This window comes from Sapajus apella, unplaced genomic scaffold (assembly GCF_009761245.1).
Source record: "Sapajus apella isolate SASKATOON/1434 unplaced genomic scaffold, GSC_monkey_1.0 scaffold132, whole genome shotgun sequence".
In the NCBI taxonomy this organism is placed as follows: domain Eukaryota; kingdom Metazoa; phylum Chordata; class Mammalia; order Primates; family Cebidae; genus Sapajus; species Sapajus apella.
The window spans coordinates 1,064,747-1,087,347 of record NW_022437072.1 but is presented as its reverse complement, the minus strand read 5'-3'; the positions used below and the strand labels follow the sequence as shown (position 1 = coordinate 1,087,347).

The 22,601-nt window shown below is 33.9% G+C and overlaps 2 protein-coding genes across 3 annotated transcripts in view; one reads left to right on the top strand and one right to left on the bottom strand.

Annotated features, from left to right (window-relative positions):
- CDC73 (cell division cycle 73) overlaps window positions 1-22,601 on the bottom strand; it is a 124,980-nt gene that overhangs the window by 53,103 nt on the left and 49,276 nt on the right. The window lies entirely within an intron of this gene.
- Window positions 9,600-18,129, top strand: B3GALT2 (beta-1,3-galactosyltransferase 2). Its single transcript, XM_032262874.1, has 2 exons — window positions 9,600-10,233; window positions 14,597-18,129. The coding sequence occupies exon 2, from the start codon at window positions 14,717-14,719 to the stop codon at window positions 15,983-15,985; it is 1,269 nt and encodes a 422-aa protein (XP_032118765.1). The 5' UTR covers window positions 9,600-10,233; window positions 14,597-14,716; the 3' UTR covers window positions 15,986-18,129.

Below are 22,601 nucleotides of genomic sequence, written 5' to 3'. Positions count from 1 at the left end.
AAAGACTTGTACACTGAAACTATAAAATATTGCTGAAAGAATTAAAGACACGAACAAATGGAAAGACATTTGTGTTCATGGACTAGAAGAATATTAAGATTTCTATACTATTAGAAGTGACCTGCAGATTCAATACAATCCCTATCAAAACCCCATTTCTGCAGAAATAGAAAAACTTATCCTAAAAGTCACATGGAATCTCAAAGGATCTCAAATATTTAGCCAAACTCATCTTGAAAAAGATCAAAGTTGGAGGACTCAAACTTCTATAGTTCAAAGCTTACTGCAAAGCAACAGTAAACAGAATAAAAAGAAGAGGCATAAAGACAGACATATAGATTAATGGAATAGAACACCTAGAAATAGCCTCTCACATATATGGTCAACTAATTTTTGACAAGGGTGTCCCGACCATTCAATAAGGACGGCCTTTTCAACAAATGGTGCTGGGGAAACTGGATCACCACACACAAGAGAACAAAGTTGGACTATTACCTTAAACCATATAGAAATTTAACTCAAAAAGGATCAAAAGCCTAAACCTAAGAGTGAAAACTATAATACTCTTAGAAGAAGACAGAGCAAAAGCTTCATGAAACTAAATTTTAGCACTGATGTACTGAATATGAAACCAAAAGTACCGGCAACAAAAAAAGAAATAGATAAACTAGACTCCATCAAAATTTAAAACTTTTGTTCAAAGGGTATTATCAACATGGTGAAAAGGCAACCTACAGAAAAGGAAAAAATATTTGCAAGTCACAAATATAAAAAATTAATATCCAGGCTATATAAAGAACTCCTACAATTCAACAATGACAAAACACAAACCAGCCAATTGAAATATGGGCAAAGGACTTGACTAGGTAGTTCTCCAGAGATACAGATGGCTAGTAAGTGCGTGAAAATACACCAGACATTACTAATCGTTAGGGAAAAGCAAATCAAATACCATGAGTTATCACTTCAAATACATTAGAATGGTTACTATCAAAATCTAGTAACAAAATAAAATCAGAAAATAAGAAATATAGATGAGAATACAGAGAAATTGGAATTCTAACATACGACTGGCAGGAATATAAAATGGCACAGCTACTGTGAAAAGTGTATGATGATACTCCAAAAAATTAAAGAAGTACCATATGATCCAGCAATTCTGTTTGAGTATATATATCCAAAAAAATTGAAATCACGGTCTTAAACAGGTATTTTTATACCCAAGTTCATAGCAGCATTATTCACAATAGGCAAAAAGTAGGAACAACTCAAATGGCAACATCAACACATGAACAGATAAATAATATATATAACATTGTGTATGTAGGTGTGTGTGTGTGTGTGTATATACACACACATACACCCTCATACACAATTGTGTACACACACACACACACACACACACACACCCCTACATACATATACAATGGGTTGTCATTTAGCCTTAAAAATGAATAGAATTGTAAAACATGCTACAACCTGGATGAACCTTGAAAACGTTACGCTACATGAAACAGGCTGGTCCAAGAAAAAAAAATTCTCTGTGGGTCTGTGAGAGTGTTTCTGGATAAGATTAACATCTAAATAGGTAGACTGAGTAAAACAGATCCAACCCCCTTCCTAATGTGGGTAGGCCTCATCAAAGTCAATGATGGTGTGAATATTACAGTAGGGCAGAGCTGGAAGAAAACGCACTCTCAGCTTGCTGACACAGATCCTGAGACTTCTGAGGCTCCATTACCTGTGTGAGCCAATTCACTGTTAACAATCTCTTTATACACATTATAAGCATGCATGTTTGTATGTTAAACCACCAGTAAAATAAATACCAATAACACACTAAATCTATATATGTGTGTGTGTGTATATATATACATATATATGTATATACACATATAAAGAGATTTATTTCCAGACTTACATGAAAACAGATTCTATTGGCTCTGTTTTTCTGGAGAACCCAAACTAATACAACAATTCAAATTGGAATCAAAACAGAGAAAATGTGATACAGACTACAAAATCTTTAAAAAGGGTACTCTTGCATATTAGAAAAACTTTTTACATTTGTTGATTTAAAAATGGTGTCCATGTTAATGTAGTTGAAATATTTTATCACAGAACTGCAATTAGCAAAATTCCAAAGCATATGTATTACTCTCCTTCAATATCAAAGTCTATAATGATGTCATATCTTAGGGCGCAGATGAACAATTCTGTCATATGTCTCTCTGAGGTTTAATAAAAGCACTATGTTCATTTAAATCTGGCAGAATTATTTTTATAATGGCAGAGAAACATGGATAAGGTAGATCCAGTATACATAATCATTTGTGTAGCATATGATTTTAGTCCAAAGACTAAAAGAATGTACCAATGTAACCAGAAGTGTTAATCAGCATGAAGAAAATTGACCCGTAAGTCTTAAGATGTAGGTTCCAGCTTTGACTCTGCCATAAAGTGTAGAACTCTGAGAAAATCACTGCCTCTCAGGGTCTTAGTTACTTCACCTATAAAGTGAGGAAAGTAAATTTTTAGATGCCCTCAAAGGTCCAATTCTGCTCTAAAGCTTCATTTTTCTAATGTATATAATACCTTTTCACTGGCAACAATGCCCTGTAGTACAACCTGGAATGTGCAATTAGCTGATTAAGTTTGAAGACATAATCTTCAAAGGTAGAATGGTATACCATATCAATCAGCCCTTCTTTGGTCCATGTAAATTAAAACATATTTCCCTGTCCGGTTCCTTCTATCAAACGGCATATGTTTGTAATCAGCTATTAATTTAGTTGTTTTGGGAATCACAGAATTACAGTTACCAGAATACAGATAGAGAAATAACAATATTGCAAGCTTTAAAAGATGATTCAATAAATCATCTTTTAAATATGATTTTAATATGATTCAATAAACTGAGGAAGCTACACTGAAACTTAACTACCAGAAGTCCATAAACCCCCACAACACAACACAACACACACACACACACACACACACACACACACACACGCACGCAAACAAGTAAGACAGTTAATTGAAATGTTCTGGAACATTATAAATTCTGGAAATAGTAATAAATTCTGTGAAAAGTTAGAAAATGTATACAAAACTCAAAGGTGAGAGAAAATTAATGAAAAATAAATACACAATACGTTCATTCATAAATAATTAAGGATAAATGGAGGATACAAACAGAAATACTACATTTTTCTTTTTTTGGCTCAATAAAACTCAGAAATTCTATTTTCTGTGAGACCACATCTTATTTAAAAGTTGGTGAAAATATAAGAAATGAATGAGAAATTAATAACAATACAAACCAAGTTCAACTGGAAAGACCAAAAGTATCAAAACAGTGAAAATGGGTGAAACTATATTAATTTCACAAGCGTTTTTATATGAAAGACAAAATTTAAATAACACTTATTTCCAATTATTTTGTTACCTTTATAACAATCTATTTATCCATCAAGACTATCAATTTCTTCAAAGAAAGGAACCTAATGATGCACCTCACATTCCCCTGTAGCTTGTACATAAAAAATGCCTAATATTTGCCAAAGATAAGCAAACCCCTTACACAGCCTAAGAAGTTGGGGACTGGGCAGAGAATCAAACCCTAAAAGTCAAGCATTATGTCTTTGTCTGTAATCCTATAACCTCTGCACGTCTCTTGTCTGCTTTGCATAGTTTCTTTACACTGAAGTCCCTATTGCTAATCAGACCATAACCAATCACACTGAAGATGGCTACATGAACCAAGTATATTCAACGTTCCCTTCTTTCTTCAAAAAAGCCTTTTAGAAAAAAAAATTATTTATTTACTTCCAATATGTGCTTTATTTATCTATTTATATGGCTTTTATTAGACAGAGTCTCACTCTGTCACCAAGAGTGGAATGCAGTGGAGCAATCTCAGCTCACTGCAACTTCCGCCTCCTAGGTCCAGGTGATTCTCGTGCCTCAGCCTCCCAAATAGCTGGGATTACAGGCATGAACCACCATGTTTGGCTAATTTTTGTATTTTTAGTGGAGATGGGGTTTCGCCATATTGGCCATGCTGGTCTCGAACTCCCAATCTCAGGTGATCTGCCTGCCTTGGCCTCCCAAAGGCTGGGATTACAGGTGTGAGGCACCATCCTCAGCTCCCAACACTTGCTTTCTATTCTTATCTGCAAATATTTTCTGATACTAATAAATTATATTTGGGTAACTATGCTTCTTTGCAAAGTTTCAGTAGAATTTTAAGTTTCAATATTTTACATGTACTTGAATTTATACATTGTTATACTTTAAATAAATTAATAGTGTTAATTTTTAAATACCAACAATATGCTGGGTTTGCAAAGAGTGGAGAGTAAGCTGCCTGAAATAATTTATTCAAAGATATATAATTTGCATGGAACAAGTATTTATATAAGAAATACTTTACACTGACCCAACTACCTGAAATGAAATGCACAGGCAATATAACCAGCCTACACATATAATTTAAAAATTAATAAACTAATACAAATAAAACTTCTGAAGAGATTTATGATAGAGGCCAGGTGCAGTGGCTCAGGCCTTTAATTCCAGCACATTGGGAGGCTGAGGCAGGCAGATCACTTGAGGTCAGGAGTTTAAGACCAGCCTACAACAAGACAAAACCTCGTCTCTAATGAAAATACAAAAATTAGCCAGGTGTGGTGGCACATGCCTGTAATCCTAGCTACTCAGGACACGGATGAAGGACAATAGTTTGAACCCGGTAGGTGGAAGTGGAAGTTGCAGTGAGCTGAGATCACACCACTGCACTCCAGCCTGGCAACAGAGCAAGACTGTGACCCAAAAAAAAAAAAAAAGAGAGAGAGAGAGAGAGAGAGAGAGAAAGGGAATTATGATAAAAAATATGCATTTCAGTATGTAAGTCTTAGACACGATTATACCAGAAGACATACTAACCAGATGCTATTCCTATACATCAAGTCATACTGAATGTAACAATTACAAATGCCCACAGACTGGTATATTACATTGGTGACTCAAATGCCAAGAACATAATTTTGATTTTTTGCAATGGTGAACTATTGGAATGTTTAAAACATAGCAAAGTACAAGCTTCCCTCATTGTACATGTAGTTACATGTCTAGAAAATCCAGTGCATGTTAAAACTGAAAAAAATATACTTTATGTTCCAATTATGTTTTAAATTTACTTAATTATAAAAAAAGTGTTTCACCTACACATATACCCAATGAAACACTCAGAAGTCCTGCAGAACACAGAGCTAGCCTTTGTTGTTTACAAAGACTGTCCCACACACCACTGCATTACTACCTCCCCTGGTCCTGAAATGCCCTTAAAAGTCATCCTGTTAACTGAAAACACCCTCACAAACTTCTAGAACACCTCCTAGAAAGCAGTACTACCCCTAGCACTGCCCCCTTGAGAACCACAGCTCTAAGAGTATTATTCCTGACTGAAACGGCTGTGCCACAGAAAAATCAAGGAATACACAAGCATAATAAGGTATATGCCAAATCACTGCTGATTTTAAACGCTCGTTGTTAATAGTTTGCATGAATTAAAACAGATAAAGGTGTCTATAATTAGTTCTGAAAGAGACACTTAAATTTAGCTTTGTTTTCAAGTCAAAAGAAATTCTTAAACAACATGCGTATCGGCAGCGCAACTTGATGAAAACTGAAGGAGAAAAATAAGGCAGGCAAACACTGACACTTGTGGTCATTCTGAGATTGCTTATTTGCAATCAGGCTAATTCTTGCTTTGTGAGTTCAAGGAAAGTAAACCTGCTTCATAAATCATCTATTGACTTTAGAGGAAAATTACAAGGTTTTAATAAATATTTGACTTTCCTTCAAAAAGGGAAAACTACCTACACTAACATTAAATAACCAAAAACAAGCCATTTGGCCAAATCCTTTATGTAATGAAAAAGACTGCATCCGATTTTACATAAAAAAAGTCAAGAGAAATAAACTCCAGGAAAACATCATGCAAACTTTTCTAATCATCTCAATAAAACTAAAATGGTCTCTAAATAACTGTGCCAAGTGACAGATTTCAGAGTGGTATAGTGAAAATTACATCTGTTCTAAAACATTAAGATTTTTGTCCAGCATTGGAAAAAATAGCTGGTACTTCTAGTAAGCCCCAGCTGAAATAAATTCCTTGAATTCAGGGACCAGCCACTCATAATAAAGCACAAACAGAAATGGAGACCAATATAGAAAGACCAGATTCATGTCTCCCTTCTAACGTCACTCAAGGATATCTGCTCATTCCAATCAAATGAAAATCATCCACCCTGGCTGAAGTGCTCCCCCCCAAGGACATATAGTTGAATGTATATACATAGATAAATAGATGATGTAACTCCATGAGTTACTATTTAGTAGCCACTTAAACTGATTTACATCTAACTCAACATGTAATAATCATTCAAAACCATTAACTACATGAATACAAAAATAATTATTTCTACATCCAGTAAAAACTGAGAATTAGGAGTCGTTCCAATTCCCGTCTTTAAATTTTGACTCCTTTAGGTCTGTACTAGACATGTCCAGGAAAATACTAAAACTGGCCTGGACAGCTTTGGCCAACGATGCACATAGTAACAGTTACCTATTTCTCCAACACGGATGTGTTATAAGATTAAAAATAGACTTATGCAAGTGATAATTACAAACCATTTATAACTATAACACTTAACAAAACAGCTGCCAATTTCCTGAGTCTGACAAAGAAACCTGTCACACTTACTGAGTTAGTTTAACCATAGAATTCAGATGTTAAAAGAAAGTAGACTAAAGGAAGAACTTCTACAAGCTCTCCTGTTATAGGATTTTTAGTTTCTCTTGACTGGGAACACGTAGGTTGCCAGAAAAAGTTACTAAAGAGACTTTAATCTCACATCTGCCTTGTTTTTCTGTACTTTACATAAAGTTCTTAACTAGCTTAACATAAACTTAAAAAACAGGTTGGCTGGGCACTGTGGCTCACACCTGTAATCCTAACACTTTGGGAGGCTGGGGCAGGCAGATCACCTGAGGTCAGGAGTTTGAGACCAGCCTGGGTAACAGCAAAACCTCGTCTCTACTAAAAATACAAAAATTAGCTGGGTGTGGTAGACCACGTCTGTAATCCCAGGTACTCGGGAGGCTGAGGCACAAGAATCTCTTGAATCTGGGAGGCAGAAGCAGCAGTGAGACAAGATTGTGCCACTGCACTCCTGGGCAACAGAGTGAAACCCCGTCTCTTAAAAAAAAAAAAAAAAAAAAAAAAAAAGAAAAAGAAAGAAACAGGTTGCGGGTATACTTTAAGGTTTGAAGTAAATTCCAGTTAAGTACACAGGCACCTTTTGTTAGTAATATTTAGAAGCTTCTTGCTGTTTAAATACTTGCTCCTTAACAAGCACGTACAGCAGGGGGAAACCCCACTGGAAATTCAGGGACTCAACCCAATAATGTAGAGAAGCACTAATGAGTAGGTTACCCATAAGGCTCTCTTAATAATCAAGATGTATAATAATCCCGGGAGACATCAAAAAAATACAATCAAAAGAACTGGCCAAAAAAAATAAAACTGTTTAGTCCTTCCCTGGAGAAAGAGGTAGGGAATGTCTCTAAATCAACTTTGTATCACCTACACTTAATAAGCTATGCCTAAATGCAAATGTTGTACATAGCAGTTAACCAATAAATGAATAGTTTATATTTTCACTTTTTCAACAGATACATTTTATCTGTTGAAAAAGTGAAAATATAAAATATTCATTTATTATTCTATTAATGATTGCTGGATATGCTGTGCCAGTGTTAGAAAAAAAAATTTCACAATTTCTCTAGCAGTTCCATGTAATATAATAACAGAGAATAATGGCAATAATAGATTGATTAAAAAACACACACAGAGAATAAGAATTTAGATAATCCTTCTTCAATTCCCAGCTTGGCCTCTTTTCTTATCAGTATTTAACTAATATTTGGACTAATTATTTTGCAACTCTAGGCACTGGTTCCTCATCTTTTAAGTGGGCATTATAATAATAAAACTATTATAAGAGAGTCATTTGCAATAACAGCTCAAGTAAGCTTAGCACGCAATCTGATTTTGAGTAAACACTCCATAATTGGTCACTGTGGCTAGCTTCACAGTCAAATCCCATATGAGGAATCCAATAAATAAATACTGATCTACAAAAATGAACCTGTACTTCTGGAAAATAAGTTATCTTAAGTAGGTTCTGTTATCTAGTCAAGGAATTTTTAAAAGGTAGTGAGAACTGTGGTATAGATGGATACAGACTACAAAAAACTTGGGTTTTAGTTCTCTCCTTCAAACTTAACTAGGGGAAGTCAAAGCTCAATCTAGGCTTTAGGTTTCCTATCTATAAAATTCTTTTCTTTTCCTTTAATGTTCCTTCTAACATTTCTAATACAGTGGGGTTCTTAAAACTACAAAGTACATTTCATCAGCAAAGCTCAAAAATATGTGTACAAAAATTTTTTAAATATCAGAGAAAATATAAATCTATATTCATTTGAAATCACAGATATTAATGGGGGAGGCAGGTGAGATGAAGAGTATGTAACTGTAAACATTTAGCTTAAGCTCCAAAACTGTAACTTTCTAGGACTAGATTACTGTCCCTAGAGTTTCAGAGGAAAAACTGATAATAAAGGCTATTTATAACAAAAAAATAAAAAATAAAACAAACCTTCCTCACTGCTTGGCAGTAAAAAAAGAAGGTGCCAGCCCCAGAAACATCTCAGTGAGTATTGCAGTGCTTATAAAATCTGCTTCATGGCAAGTTATTAAATCTTCCTGAAACATTAGAACAGGTAAACATAATTAGTAAAATTTCATTGCCCCCAAGAAGATCCTGCACAAGTGTGCTATACCTATTATATATCATTTTATTGAATTCTATGATACATGTAATTTTAAAAAGAAGAAAAAACAAGTAAATGCCAACATTAAAAAGTGATTTAAAATAAAGTTTTCTGCCATCAAGAACACCAAAAACCAAATAAGAGCAAAAAAGAAGTGGGCTGTATCACATCATGCATTAGTAAAGTAATCCATTGACACCTTATTTATATAAACCCCAGAAAACAAAGGGGGGTAGGCAAAAAGGGGAGGAAAGATATATGGTTTCAACAGAAGCCATAGGTTTTAACTAGAGATTACTAAAATCAAGAGCAATTTGAAGGCAGGAAAAAAAAAACTTCAAGAGGAGAATGCACTGAAGGGGTTAAATTATACCAACTTACAGACAAAAGCTTATACTGCTTACACCCTATAAAAGCATGTAAGAAACACGAAGCCAACATCTAACACAGAAAACATTTAGAAAGCCTGTACTTAAGAATAAAGTTAAAAAAAGGAAATAAGCTGGAAAAAATAAAATCATAACCATTCACTTCATAATCATCACCTTTTCATGTTATTCACTCATCACTACACTTGCATTGAACATATATAATTTATCACGTAAAAGCAAAATCTCTAAGCTTCTCCCTACCTTAGGTTTTTAGTCAAAATGAATGCAAACAATCACGTGGGATTCAGCCAAGCAGTGACGTTAAATTCTGCTCTGTCAGAGAGAGCATCTGTCAAGCCCACATTTAAACTGCTGCCTGCCTGTGCAGCAGCTGAGGAACTGTGGATTTCATATTATAGACTAAAACCCCATTAAAACTGCTCAAAATCCTTCCTGCAGCTGCCAGGCAACAACGAAAGAAGAGAGGTAAATCCTATTCTTTTCCAACACAACTGAAGCACTATTATTTTAGCTCTGGCTGCTTTACATTGCAGCTCAGCGTTATTACTAGAAATATGGATACTGAGACGAGAACACAGCACTGCATTGTCCAGCCAGGAAAACAGCAGATGTAGAAAGCTTCAATGCATCAACTGTCGGGAAGAGTCAACAGTGCTACAAGCAGAACGGACAACTATAGCTCTTTTGTTTAATGAAAGAGAGAGAAAATGAAAGAAAGGGAAAATTTCAGAAGACTAGGACCCATATGAAGAAGGAGGGTAACTCGAAGACAAGAAGACAGATGGACACTTTGGATACTGTGAAAAGCAATCGCAGGAGGCAGACTGTTGGGGGATGTGCGCATGTTCGATAGCATCTTTTTTGCTGAAGTGATGGCGTGCCAAAAGTATTTTCAGTGGGCATAATCCTCTCCACATAGATGGCCTGACCAAGGAAGGTATGTCAATATCTTGTGTATGATAGTCATTTAAATGTGTTACCTTTCTATGGCCCTGGAGGCACTAATACCTGATAAGATAGTTCATTCAGTTCACTGCCCTTGAAACTATGAAAGGGTTTCTTAATATATGATTTTAAAATTTGTCATTGTTTAGAAGACAAGCTGTCACTGCTTTATTCAGCTAAACATGTAGCGTGGAATAATTCTGGGTTATAGACATCAGAGGGAAAAGGCAAATAAGAAGATGTGTTTAAAGGATTCCTTAAGAAATTGAACTTAAAATAAGAAATCTGTAGCCCTTCACTGAAAACACAGCAATATCCTACCAAATTAGGTCATACTGAATGCTTATCTAGTAAATTAAATGCTCTCTTTAAAATGGCTATCAAAAAAGACAATGCAGTGAAATTACATTAAATAGTAGCAAGGATAACCTTAAGAGCTTTTTTTCAAAGTCCTTTAAAACAAAACCTTAATACATAACAGCTTTTAGTAACAAAATCTTCCCTCCAACATCTCCCTAAATTAAGATAATGAACACAACCAAAGAGAATATCCAACAAATTTTAAGTATTACCAAGCTACAAGAAGATACTAAAAGGAAAGCATTAGCATAAGATCACATAAGGTAGTGTGAGTTTATGCATAACACCACAACAGAGTCTGGTGTTATTACACTGTCCATGAATAGAACTTTAAACAAAGAGACATCAATAGTTGTTTTAAAAATTCACCATTTGAAATAGTGAGCTTGTATTTTATGTAAAAGACTAATTGCAAATGATCAAATTTAAGGTTGTTGCTGATGATCATTTTAAAAGTGAAAATCAAAAACAATATGAAAATACTCTGATACAAAAATATCCACAAACAGCAATACAAGGTCAAAAAATTAAATATAAATGTAGCTAATATGCTTCCAGGCTATGTGAATATGTAATAATGAACTACCGCCACTATATGTGAGTACAGAGCACAGATAAATCAAATAAACTATTCTAGCAACAATGATAGTTAGAATAGCAACTTAGGGTTCAAGAATTCAAAGACATTTCTAAAATTTTACAAATCTATCAAAGATCCTGATTTCTCCTCAATTTTACTCTACAACTCAGTAATTATCTAATAATCACAAAAGGCAAACATTTTAAAAAATATGTAAGTACTGCATTCCAAAATGAAGATTAAACAAGTTTACCAGACTCTATTACAGTTCAACATCACTCTCAATGATGAATTTTTATCCTAATAAAAGACTAATATCAAATAGTACTAAAAAATATGGTTGTAAAAATTTCAAGTCCCTCTGGGTACCTTTATCTCTCAATATTAAAGTCACCAATTAAGCAGTTTTATAACCTATACATCTTAAAATAAGTTTTTCTGTTAAACCATCACCATTTAAATCTAGGACTATTTTAACAGACTAAAGATATCAACACTTTTAAAAGCCAAATGACAAAAACTGTGTGTGTGTGTGTGTGTGTACTGAACAGCACTTTACAGTAATGTTCTCCCCATTAACTTCATTCATAAAATGTAAATACACATTAATAAAGTATAGATATTATCAAAACAGAAGAGATAAACCAAAGCTATTTTTCTTCTAAAAATGTAAAAGTGCAAAACTATTTTGCATACTATAGAACTTTCTTGTCTTACGCTCTCTTTTTAAGAATTAAAATACAACAGGCAGTAACTGGAGAACAATTTTATCATTTAATAAAAAGGAGGCATGGTCATTTTTATTTTCTTTTTAACAAAAAATTTTATAAGACCTGAGAAACTTTTAATAAGGAATTTTTTTAAGGCTAGACAAATGCACTTCATTTATCACCAGGAGATTTATAGTTATATATAGATTTAATATCTCAATAGCTTAATATCTACAAACATACAAATACCATGAGGTCTAAATTAAGATGCACCCCATCACACATTGTTATAAAATCTTATTAAGACTAAAACTGTGTATTTATGCTAGATTACAGTATGCAATAATTTGCTGTTTTCTGTAATACTAAAATATTTTGGAGACATCACATCAGGTACATTCTTAAAAAAAACCATAAATTATGATTATTTTCCATCATTCATTTACTCAGTCCTTTACTCAAACATCCATTCAAACATCTGCCATTGTTTACTCCTTCTTAAACCATAAATTTACACTTAAAAAAAAAAACTAAATGATTGGCCTTCAACCAGATTCCAAGTGTTATTTTATCAGCAGAAAATAGATACACTTAATTTACCTTTTTAACACTTAAAACAGATTTTCAAATAAATTTTAAAAGCAACTTTTGTTTCCTTTAAATTCACATACATAACCCTTATATCTACTGGTGTCTTTATGAAGTGGAGGAGGAGAGTCACTACTATTTACCAAATATATCATTTGGAAATAAAAGCTTCAAAATAGTTCCCTGGTCTAAAAAAAGGGCCAACTATTTACAAGAAAAAGAAGGAAAACACTGCGTTTCTAAATCAGAATGCTCAGCTGTATTATTTCCAGCTTAGCTAACAGCAGAATTATGTTTTGTTGGTACAGTGAATAGCCCTGGTTTTCATTACAGTAATGTTGAGTTTAAATTCACGTAAATTCTAACAAATAGCAAACTCGATTATTTGCTTTTAAAATTCCAAACTTAAAAAAAGTTGTTCGTATCTTTCAAAATGCTTAAATAATTTTTTACATTTTAGAAATATTATAACTTCTAATAGTACTCTGTAATTTCAGAAACTGAAAATTTTCAAATGTTGGTCCTACACGGTTGGACCTTAGATACTTGTTCAAATTCCCACCTACTTGCTCCTCCTAGTGGCTGTTACTATAATAGTACTTTCATTCATTTATGCCTAACACTTTCAATCAATATTTTCAAAGTACTTAACATTATGTATGTGAATTTTACTTTATAACTATTCAATTACATGAAGATTTCCATGTAAATTCTATTTCCTATAGGTAATTAAGTTTATGCCAAGGTTAAACAAATTATTAACCATGACTATCTCAATATTAAAGGCTAAATACATACATGTATTTATGTACATACTGTAATTTCAAATAAACAAATGCTCCTATAGTAAAACTTTTCAATTGATTTCTTTTGCTTAAAGAAACCATTTTCCAAATAAAAAGTTGGAAAAATTAAAATTACATATTGATCACGCCTTCTTGCCAGAAAGTTTTATCCTCCTTTAATGGAGTTAAACTATAGCTCTTTGCCCATCTCTACTCCCTCAACATATTGGTCCCCCAAAACTAAAAAACAACAACAGAAACACTAAGAACAAACATGAACAAATCTGTGTGATGCACTGAAAACCTTGTTGCAAGATACATAACCGGTTCTTAATACATGGCATTATGAACCTTACATACTGCCATCTCATAACCGTTTAAAATATAGGACCCTAACTGTGCCATCATAAGTTCTAAAAATTTAAGAAATTCTCTGCTTGTAAATTCAGAATAATGCACAACTCAAGAATATTTAAAAATATATTATGTGAAATTCAGAATTTTCAATAGTTTCAAAGTAGCTCTTTTAATTCTAACATGGAGACTCAACCAAGATACGTTAACAGTGTTCTGCCAAAGCCACTGATAATCAGATAATTACATGCTATGTTTTAAAATTAATCTTAAGTCTAAGAACAATTACATCATGAATACTTCATACATACAATGAAAAGTTAAAATTTAAAGATACTTGAAAGTGTTAATCATTTATTACTGTCTAAAAATCCTACACTGAAGTTATTGGACCCTGAAAATTAATTTTGACAGGTGCATCTTCTCATTGACTTTCTCAACACAGTAGGGGCCAATGGAAACATGCCAAGCAGTGTACTGTGACTAACAGAACTCTGCCATAATCAACCTTGCACCGTCTGTCCCATAACTGATACATGACCATTTTACAAAAAAGGCCTCTGACTGTGCACCATACCACCAATAGTATGTCAAATCAATTTTAATTAATGCCAATACATTTTCCATCTGCTCTCAAGGCCGTTTTACACAACCTTTCTCAGAAATCCAGTAACTTTTTTTTCTCCTACATGCAACTTTTAAATCTTCAACTTGGGTCAAAAGTACAAATGACCAGTGTACCAAGACAATTAAATTAATCCATTACTTTATCTCTTTAAAATGCTCACTGTGCAACAAAGGTATATTTTTAAATAAATCAATCTTGTTCTCAGTTATGCTGCCAAGGGGAAATAAATTATAAGTTTTGTTCCTGGGTTATATATTTAGAGCCTAAGACAGTCCTATGTGCCCTGATTATATTAGTATCCAAAGTCCCTTTCAGGCAGTTTTGTAAACTTTTGTGCTTCATTTTTATAGAATAACTGCAAAAGAGACAATGTGACTGAATTGGAAAATGACAGCCAAAGAATAATATTAAGGAGAGGAGCACATTTTTCGTCACCAATCTCTCATATCCCACTACTGGACATTTACAACATGCTTCAGTGGAGGAGAAGACACTGCTGCTTTGCAAAGATGACCTGGAATGCCAAGAGGTCTCTATTCCGCACCCATCTTATTGGAGTACTTTCTCTAGTGTTTCTTTTTGCTATGTTTTTGTTTTTCAATCATCATGACTGGCTGCCAGGCAGAGCTGGATTCAAAGAAAACCCTGTGACATACACTTTCCGAGGATTTCGGTCAACAAAAAGTGAGACAAACCACAGCTCCCTTCGGAACATTTGGAAAGAAACAGTCCCTCAAACCCTGAGGCCTCAAACAGCAACCAACTCTAATAACACAGACCTGTCACCACAGGGAGTTACAGGCCTGGAGAATACACTTGGTGCCAATGGAAGTATTTACAATGAAAAAGGTACTGGACATCCAAATTCTTACCATTTCAAATATATTATTAATGAGCCTGGAAAATGCCAAGAGAAAAGCCCTTTTTTAATACTACTAATAGCTGCAGAGCCTGGACAAATAGAAGCCAGAAGAGCTATTCGGCAAACTTGGGGCAATGAAAGTCTAGCACCTGGTATTCAAATCACAAGAATATTTTTGCTGGGCTTAAGTATTAAGCTAAACGGCTACCTTCAACGTGCAATTCTGGAAGAAAGCAGACAGTATCATGATATAATTCAACAGGAATACTTAGATACGTACTATAATTTGACCACTAAAACACTAATGGGCATGAACTGGGTAGCAACATACTGTCCACATATTCCATATGTTATGAAAACTGACAGTGACATGTTTGTCAACACTGAATATTTAATACATAAGTTACTGAAGCCAGATCTGCCTCCAAGACGTAACTACTTTACTGGTTACCTAATGCGAGGATATGCACCCAATCGAAACAAAGATAGCAAGTGGTACATGCCACCAGACCTCTACCCAAGTGAGCGTTATCCTGTCTTCTGTTCTGGAACTGGTTATGTTTTTTCTGGAGATCTGGCAGAAAAGATTTTTAAAGTCTCTTTAGGTATCCGCCGTTTGCACTTGGAAGATGTGTACGTAGGGATCTGTCTTGCCAAGCTGAGAATTGATCCTGTGCCCCCTCCCAATGAGTTTGTGTTCAATCACTGGCGAGTTTCTTATTCAAGCTGTAAATACAGTCACCTAATTACCTCTCATCAGTTCCAGCCTAGTGAACTGATAAAATACTGGAACCATTTACAACAAAATAAGCACAATGCCTGTGCCAACGCAGCAAAAGAAAAGGCAGGCAGGTATCGCCACCGTAAACTACACTAGAAAAGACAATTTTTTTTCAAATGTGCAATTTGTAAATATTGCTAAAAGCATGTAGAGTTAAAACTGATTACATCCATAGGACAAGTTTTAGTTAAAACTCATCACATAAAGAAATTCAAAAAGTATTTTTTTAATTTCTAAAGAAGGTAATTCTGAAAACTATAACATTATATAACAAAACGTTTCCCAAAAGAATCTATTTAAAAAACTGTGTAAGAGGATTCTGTGTATTAACATGCAATAACAAGCATGCATAAATCAGTGGTTTAAGTCTTCTGTTAGGGCCAATAAAATATATCTGCATATATTTTCCACATAAATTTTAATTCAAGAAATGAAGACTGTCAAAGATCCTTCATTTCAGATTTAGCTTTTCATTTTAATATATAATGAGATGTAAATAAAACATCACTATCAATTTTAAGGAAATTGTAATTGTGCAAAGGACAAATTTTTTGACCTATTTTAGGGTTCTAAATGCAATAAGATTTAGTTGAGTTATTCCACAAACACATTATAAAGTTCAGATGTTTCATCAATGCAGTTCTCATGAAAGTATTTACTTTTTAAAAATAATTGAGATATTCTTTTAAATTTCTTTTATTAATACATATATAGGGAAAATTATTTTGACATGATATGATAAAATGTGAAAAATTAATGTGTCTCAGGCTCAAGTTTTTATAGTTATTAAATGTTTCAAAACAGACAAGTTTTGTTTCCTCACTGGTGTTAAGAACCAAACTACTATTTCAATGAGTTATTCAATTAGACCAATTACTGCATTCTTAAACCGTACCACCATTTAATTTCATGTATATCTGACTCAAATATATCTGTAAAAGTAACTGAAGCAAAAGTAATTACTTAAAGGCACAAACAGGATGTACTGTTGAAAAAAGATAAAGAGCGCAGGTGCAGTTTCATTCAATACATTTTTAAGACGCATGTCTGCCAAAATGCAACATACGGGAAGTTTATTTCCAGACAGAAGGTATACACATGCCAATACTTAATCATTTTATGGCACCTAATTCTTTCTTGGAGTGCCAACTTTACAAACCTGCAGTTTTTAATTTGGTAGATGACAAGTATTCTGCATCACAAATTAAAAATCTTTTTGGGAGGGATGGGGAAAACTACAAATGTTTGACAAACACAATTCTAGGATGAACAATGTATACAATGCACTTTTATCAAGTTTTTAATAATAAAGGAAAACAAAAAACTTTACTGAGTGTTATGATACAAGTATTTTCACAGTAATTTCGTTGGACTCTAACATGAATTTTAAAATCAAGAAATACTAACCTACTAACTTTAAAATAGTGTTTTTATTCCATACAAGTATGTAAATTTGTCAATCTTAATTTAGTCAGAATGTTTCTTAATTCTAATAATCATTTTTTACCCCGATTCTATTATTAAAGGATAAATCACCAGGAAGACAATTATAACATTTGCGAAACTTGAAAACACAGAAAGTGTTTAAGTACTTATCTCCATTTCAAATCATAGCCTAAGTGTTCTATTCTAAATCAAGTGATTCTGAAAGCTGATCTGTGTAACACACACCAGAGCTCTTGGTTTCAGTCTGTTTTTCACTTATTCTTTATGACTACAGAAACACCAGAATTATTAAATAGAAGTCACACACAAGAGGATAATACCAAATTAGATCAGTAAGTCCGACAAAAGACAAAAGGAATCCTTCCCTCAGTGTTGAACAATGCTCTCTGATTTATGCTTCAAAAGTTTAAAAAAAAAAAAAAAGAGTATGCGTGTATGCATACACAGATGTGTACATAGAGAACTCGAGTGCTGTTTGTCCAAATTATGACTACAGTGGAGGATCTTTAAAAGACAGTAATTTTCAGCCAGAAAAAGTTTTTTTTTTTTAATGACTCATGAAAAACAGATTTCTTAACAGACATCTAAATTGTTCCTATCTCAAGCTTCAATTTAAAATCTATAAAATTTATAAAATCTATAAAAAATTTTTCTATTTTTAACATTATCTTGAAAAATGATAGTAATCCGACATCAGACACTGTGAGTCCTCAAAGGGGAGTGGACCAAACAGTAAAGTGTCTTGGTACTGTTGAAAATCCTTACTTTAAAATAAATATTCTACTATTAATTTACTTTTGACTTTCCCACAATATTCAAGTCATTTTCTTAAGCAAAATAAGCTGACAGTGTATTTAAACATCTCACCACTTGTTAATTGTGCCTTTTTCATCCCAGTACTATGTGATTTTTGTATACATAAAAATATAATTTTAAATGACACCGTTGCTTTTGGTCAAAAGGTATGGAAACTATGTAATCTTTATGTTCAAAGTGTTAATAGGTACTTCAGAAGATGAAAACACAATAACTTTCAATACTTACTTTATTTTGATCAAGTATATAAGTGCTGAAATTCTAATTCAACCAAATAATTGAGATTTCTTCCCCACTTCTTTGTATACAGCATAATTACATATAATCGCAAGTGGAATTTTATTGATATTCTATTTCTAGCAAATTCTACAAAAATAATACCATTAATAACAGCAGTAGAAACAATTTACTGATTGTACAAGCAGTATGCTTGGTACTGTGTTAAAGCACTTGACATACATGATCTCATATAGTCCTTATAAACAACACTAAGAGATAGCAAAGACTCATGTAAGAGGTTAAATACCTAAGATCACATAGCTAGTCAAGCAGCAGGTTTCCATTTCAAGGATCACGTTTTTAATCATTACACTGTTCTGCTATTATTTGACACTACAGCTGATAAAAAGAAGTCTAGAGCTGAGCAAAACTGGTCTGTCCCTTTATATTCCCATTCTCTGCTTGTTCTTCATCCTTCGCCAGGCCTCCAGGCTTCATACCATTTTCACACACTGGAGGGGCACCTGATATTAAAAGCAATAAAGACAAGAGAAAAGAAAGTATATCCGATCCCCAAGTTATTTTCCCTTCTTTTCAGTTGCTATTTAACTGTGACAAGAATCTTTGAAAAGCATCTGCACTGGCCAGGCACGGTGGCTCACACCTATAATCCCAACACTTTGGGAGGCTGAGGCGGGTGGATCATGAGGTCAAGAGATCGAGACCATCCTGATCAACATGGTGAAACCCCGTCTCTAGTAAAAATATAAAAATTAGCCAGGCATGGTGGCACGTGCCTGTAGTCCCAGCTACATAGGAGGCAGAGGCAGGAAAATTGCTTGAACCCAGGAGGCAGAGATTGCGAGATCATGCCATTGCACTCCAGCCTGGGTAACAAGAGTAAAACTCCGCCCCAAAAAAAAAAAAAAAAAGAAAACCATCCGCATTACTGCTTATCTCCGGCATCTTTGGGCCCTGAGGCACAACTGTAAACAGCAGGCGGTAGCACCCAGACATTATAAAATATGCTTATTTTTAAAGCACAACTGATAATTTTGAATAGATAAAAGTAACTGCATTTACCCATCCCACTGTTTAGTCACCTATCATTTTGTCATGAGAAGGTAAAACCAGTTTCTCCAGCCTATTTAGGTAAACTTTCTTCTTCCATTTTTTACTGTTTAAATAGGAAATTTCACTATGAGATTAACATAGCTTTAAAAAGTAGGAAAAAAAAAAATCCTGTTGACATATATTTCTATCTCCAAGAATTTCAATATATCATTTATATATTACTCCCAGAAGGCAGATGATGTATATTAAATACTAAAATGGGACAGAAAATCCACTACCACCGAATTTTCCAGTAATAAAATTGTTCGCTGCTCCCATGATGATTCTTTAATGCTCTGTAAGGCCATGTCCTCTGTCTGCTATGCCACCTGAACGCATCCTGGGCAAATGAATCCAAGAACAACTCATAAAGAGAAGGTGCTAAAGATTTTGTGTCTGTTCATAATCGGTATCCACAGCCAAGCCTCAAAAAAGCAAAACAGTTCTTGTGTATAAAACATAATGGAGTTGAGACTATATTGCAACAAATGCCTTATTACTGGGAAAAGATCAGGGAAACAGGGTTTAAGGGACTATGTTCCTAGGGGTCACACCACCAGGAAGAAGGGCCAACAGGGTCTCAAAAGTAACCACAAAACTGACTGCCTGGGCCTGATACAATGTAACATGTTGTCTGAGTCTAGATATTAATGAACAAAGAAAACTATCCCACTGTTTCAAATTTGCTTAACATTTAATGTTTGTTTTTAAAATGTGTTTAAATTGTATTCCTTTGTCAGAGATCTGTTTGTCTTCTGACAGGGTTAATGGAAAAAAACAACAACAACAACAAAAAACTACAATCTTCTTCCCAACAGATTCATGCAAGAGAGAGAAGAGAATGACTCCTATATATTTCAGAGAGAAAGCTAATAACTAGGCAAAAAAAAAAAGTAAAACAAGTTTTAATCAAAGGTCATAAGCAAAACCTCTAATGTAAAGTACAATTATACTTCAGTATCTGTGGGGGATTAGCTCCAGGACTCTCCACAGACACCAAAATCCACAGATGCTCAAGTCCCTCACATAGAATGGCATACTGTTTGCATATAAAATATGCACATCCTCCTGCATACTTTAAGTCATCTCTAGATTACCTATGATACCTAACACGATCTAAATGCTACATAAATAGTTGTTATACTCTATTATTTAAGAAAAAAATAACCCACAAAAGTCTGTACTAATTACAGGCACTCTAGGTTATTATTTTTTTTAATATTTCTGATTGGCAGTTGGTTAAATCTATGGATGTGGAATTCATGGATATGGAGTGCCAACTGTCTGTATGTTTATAAGTCTATGTACACTTAATATAAACTAAAACCTAAGTTATCTTCCATCATCCCAAACTTAGTACTTTTACAGCATTCTCTATCTCAGTGCATGGCTAACCCTAGTCAATGCACTGAGTATTCTGGTATTCTGGCACACAGGAATACCAGAAATCACTTTTGCCACTTCTTTCTCTTGCTATTGCCCATATCCATTTAACCCAAAGACTCGGATCCCTACTGGAATCCATCTACTTTTCTTCATCTTGCCCCTCCTTAAAATAGCATCACTTACTTTTGAACTACTGCAACACCTTTCTAATCAGTTTCCTCATATCCACATACTCTGTTGCCAATACAAAAGTCAGAATGTTACTTTCAAAACATAAAGCCACCGCTTCGATGGCTTCTCAAGTACTCAGGATAAATACCAAAATCCCTAAAATCCTTGGCCAGCTACAAGGTCCATAAATGAATCTCTTCCTTGCCAAAGCTAATCCCTCTAACCAATCTTTTGATCCCATTCACACCTTCTAACTCGTAAATTATTCTCTCTCTCTCCCTTGAGACTGATTTAAAAGAAACAAAAAATTCCTGGACAAGGAATAGTGAATTAAAACTTGACTCAATAAAACAGTCTCACCCTTTTAAAGCATTTTCATTTCATTTAAAGGAAAATGTTTTTACAGTATCCAAGTTTTCCCTACAGTGAGAAAGGATAGTAGTGACACGGCCAGAAAGGATTCCAGAGATGGCAGGAAGTAAGATCTACAGGTCTTCATGATGGCTGGATACTAGAGATGAGAGGGAGTAAGTGGCAAGGCTGATGCCTAAGACACTGGCCTGAACACTGACAGTGCCATTTACTGAGACAGGAAGCACTGTATAAAGAACCTGATTCGCCAGGAACAATGTAATAAAGAATCACCAAGCAACGTATAAAAGAATTGTCAAGTGTCACTGAGGGCCTATATATTACAAAGCATCATTAACAATAACAATGAATTATAATTTCCACTCTACACCCATATGAAAGAATGGAAAATAACTAAAAATACAATGCATAATATAGGCTTCAGATTCATTTGATAATACTTTTCAAGCAACAAATGCCAAATACTCTGTTCTCAGCACTGGAGATATACTGAAAGGCAAGAAAGACATGGTTTCTACCTTCGAATTCATATATTTAAAGAAAGACAATCAAAGAAAATGAACAAGATAACTAGAAGAAAAAGGGTTGATGAAAAAGTGGCTGATGAACTGAGATCTGAATTTTTTTTTTTTCCTGAAAAAGTGGCTGATGAACTGAGATCTGAAATATGAAAAGAAATCAGTCTTATTAAGAGCAAGGCAAGAATGTTCCAGAGAAAACGGAAGGACAAAGGCTAAGCAAGAGGTGAAGAACCTGATAAGTTGTTGACAAACTTAGAAAAAGCCACCAAAGAAGACATATAGCCAAGACTTTTCTTAATATGTACTGTCCCTTTAGGGCATGGACTTATGGATAAAGTTCAGAAGAATTTTAATGGGGAAAAAAATTTACAGTTTTATTTGGATTAATCTCTAAAGGTAATTAAGATTTTCTTCATGAATGCAGATAAACCACAATATTAATATTAGCAATGATGACTTTGTCACCAACAAAATTCAGAGTTTCATATTAGAATAAAGATATCCTGAAATTATGTATGCCCATTATACTTTTAAAATCTGTTATTTATCAAATTTGTCACTAGATTGTGTCATATAATACGTTAGTAAAGAAGCACAAATTATGTCATAATTGTGTTTTTTAAAAATATCTTGATGATTTTATTTTAATACAACTGGTTTTATCTTAT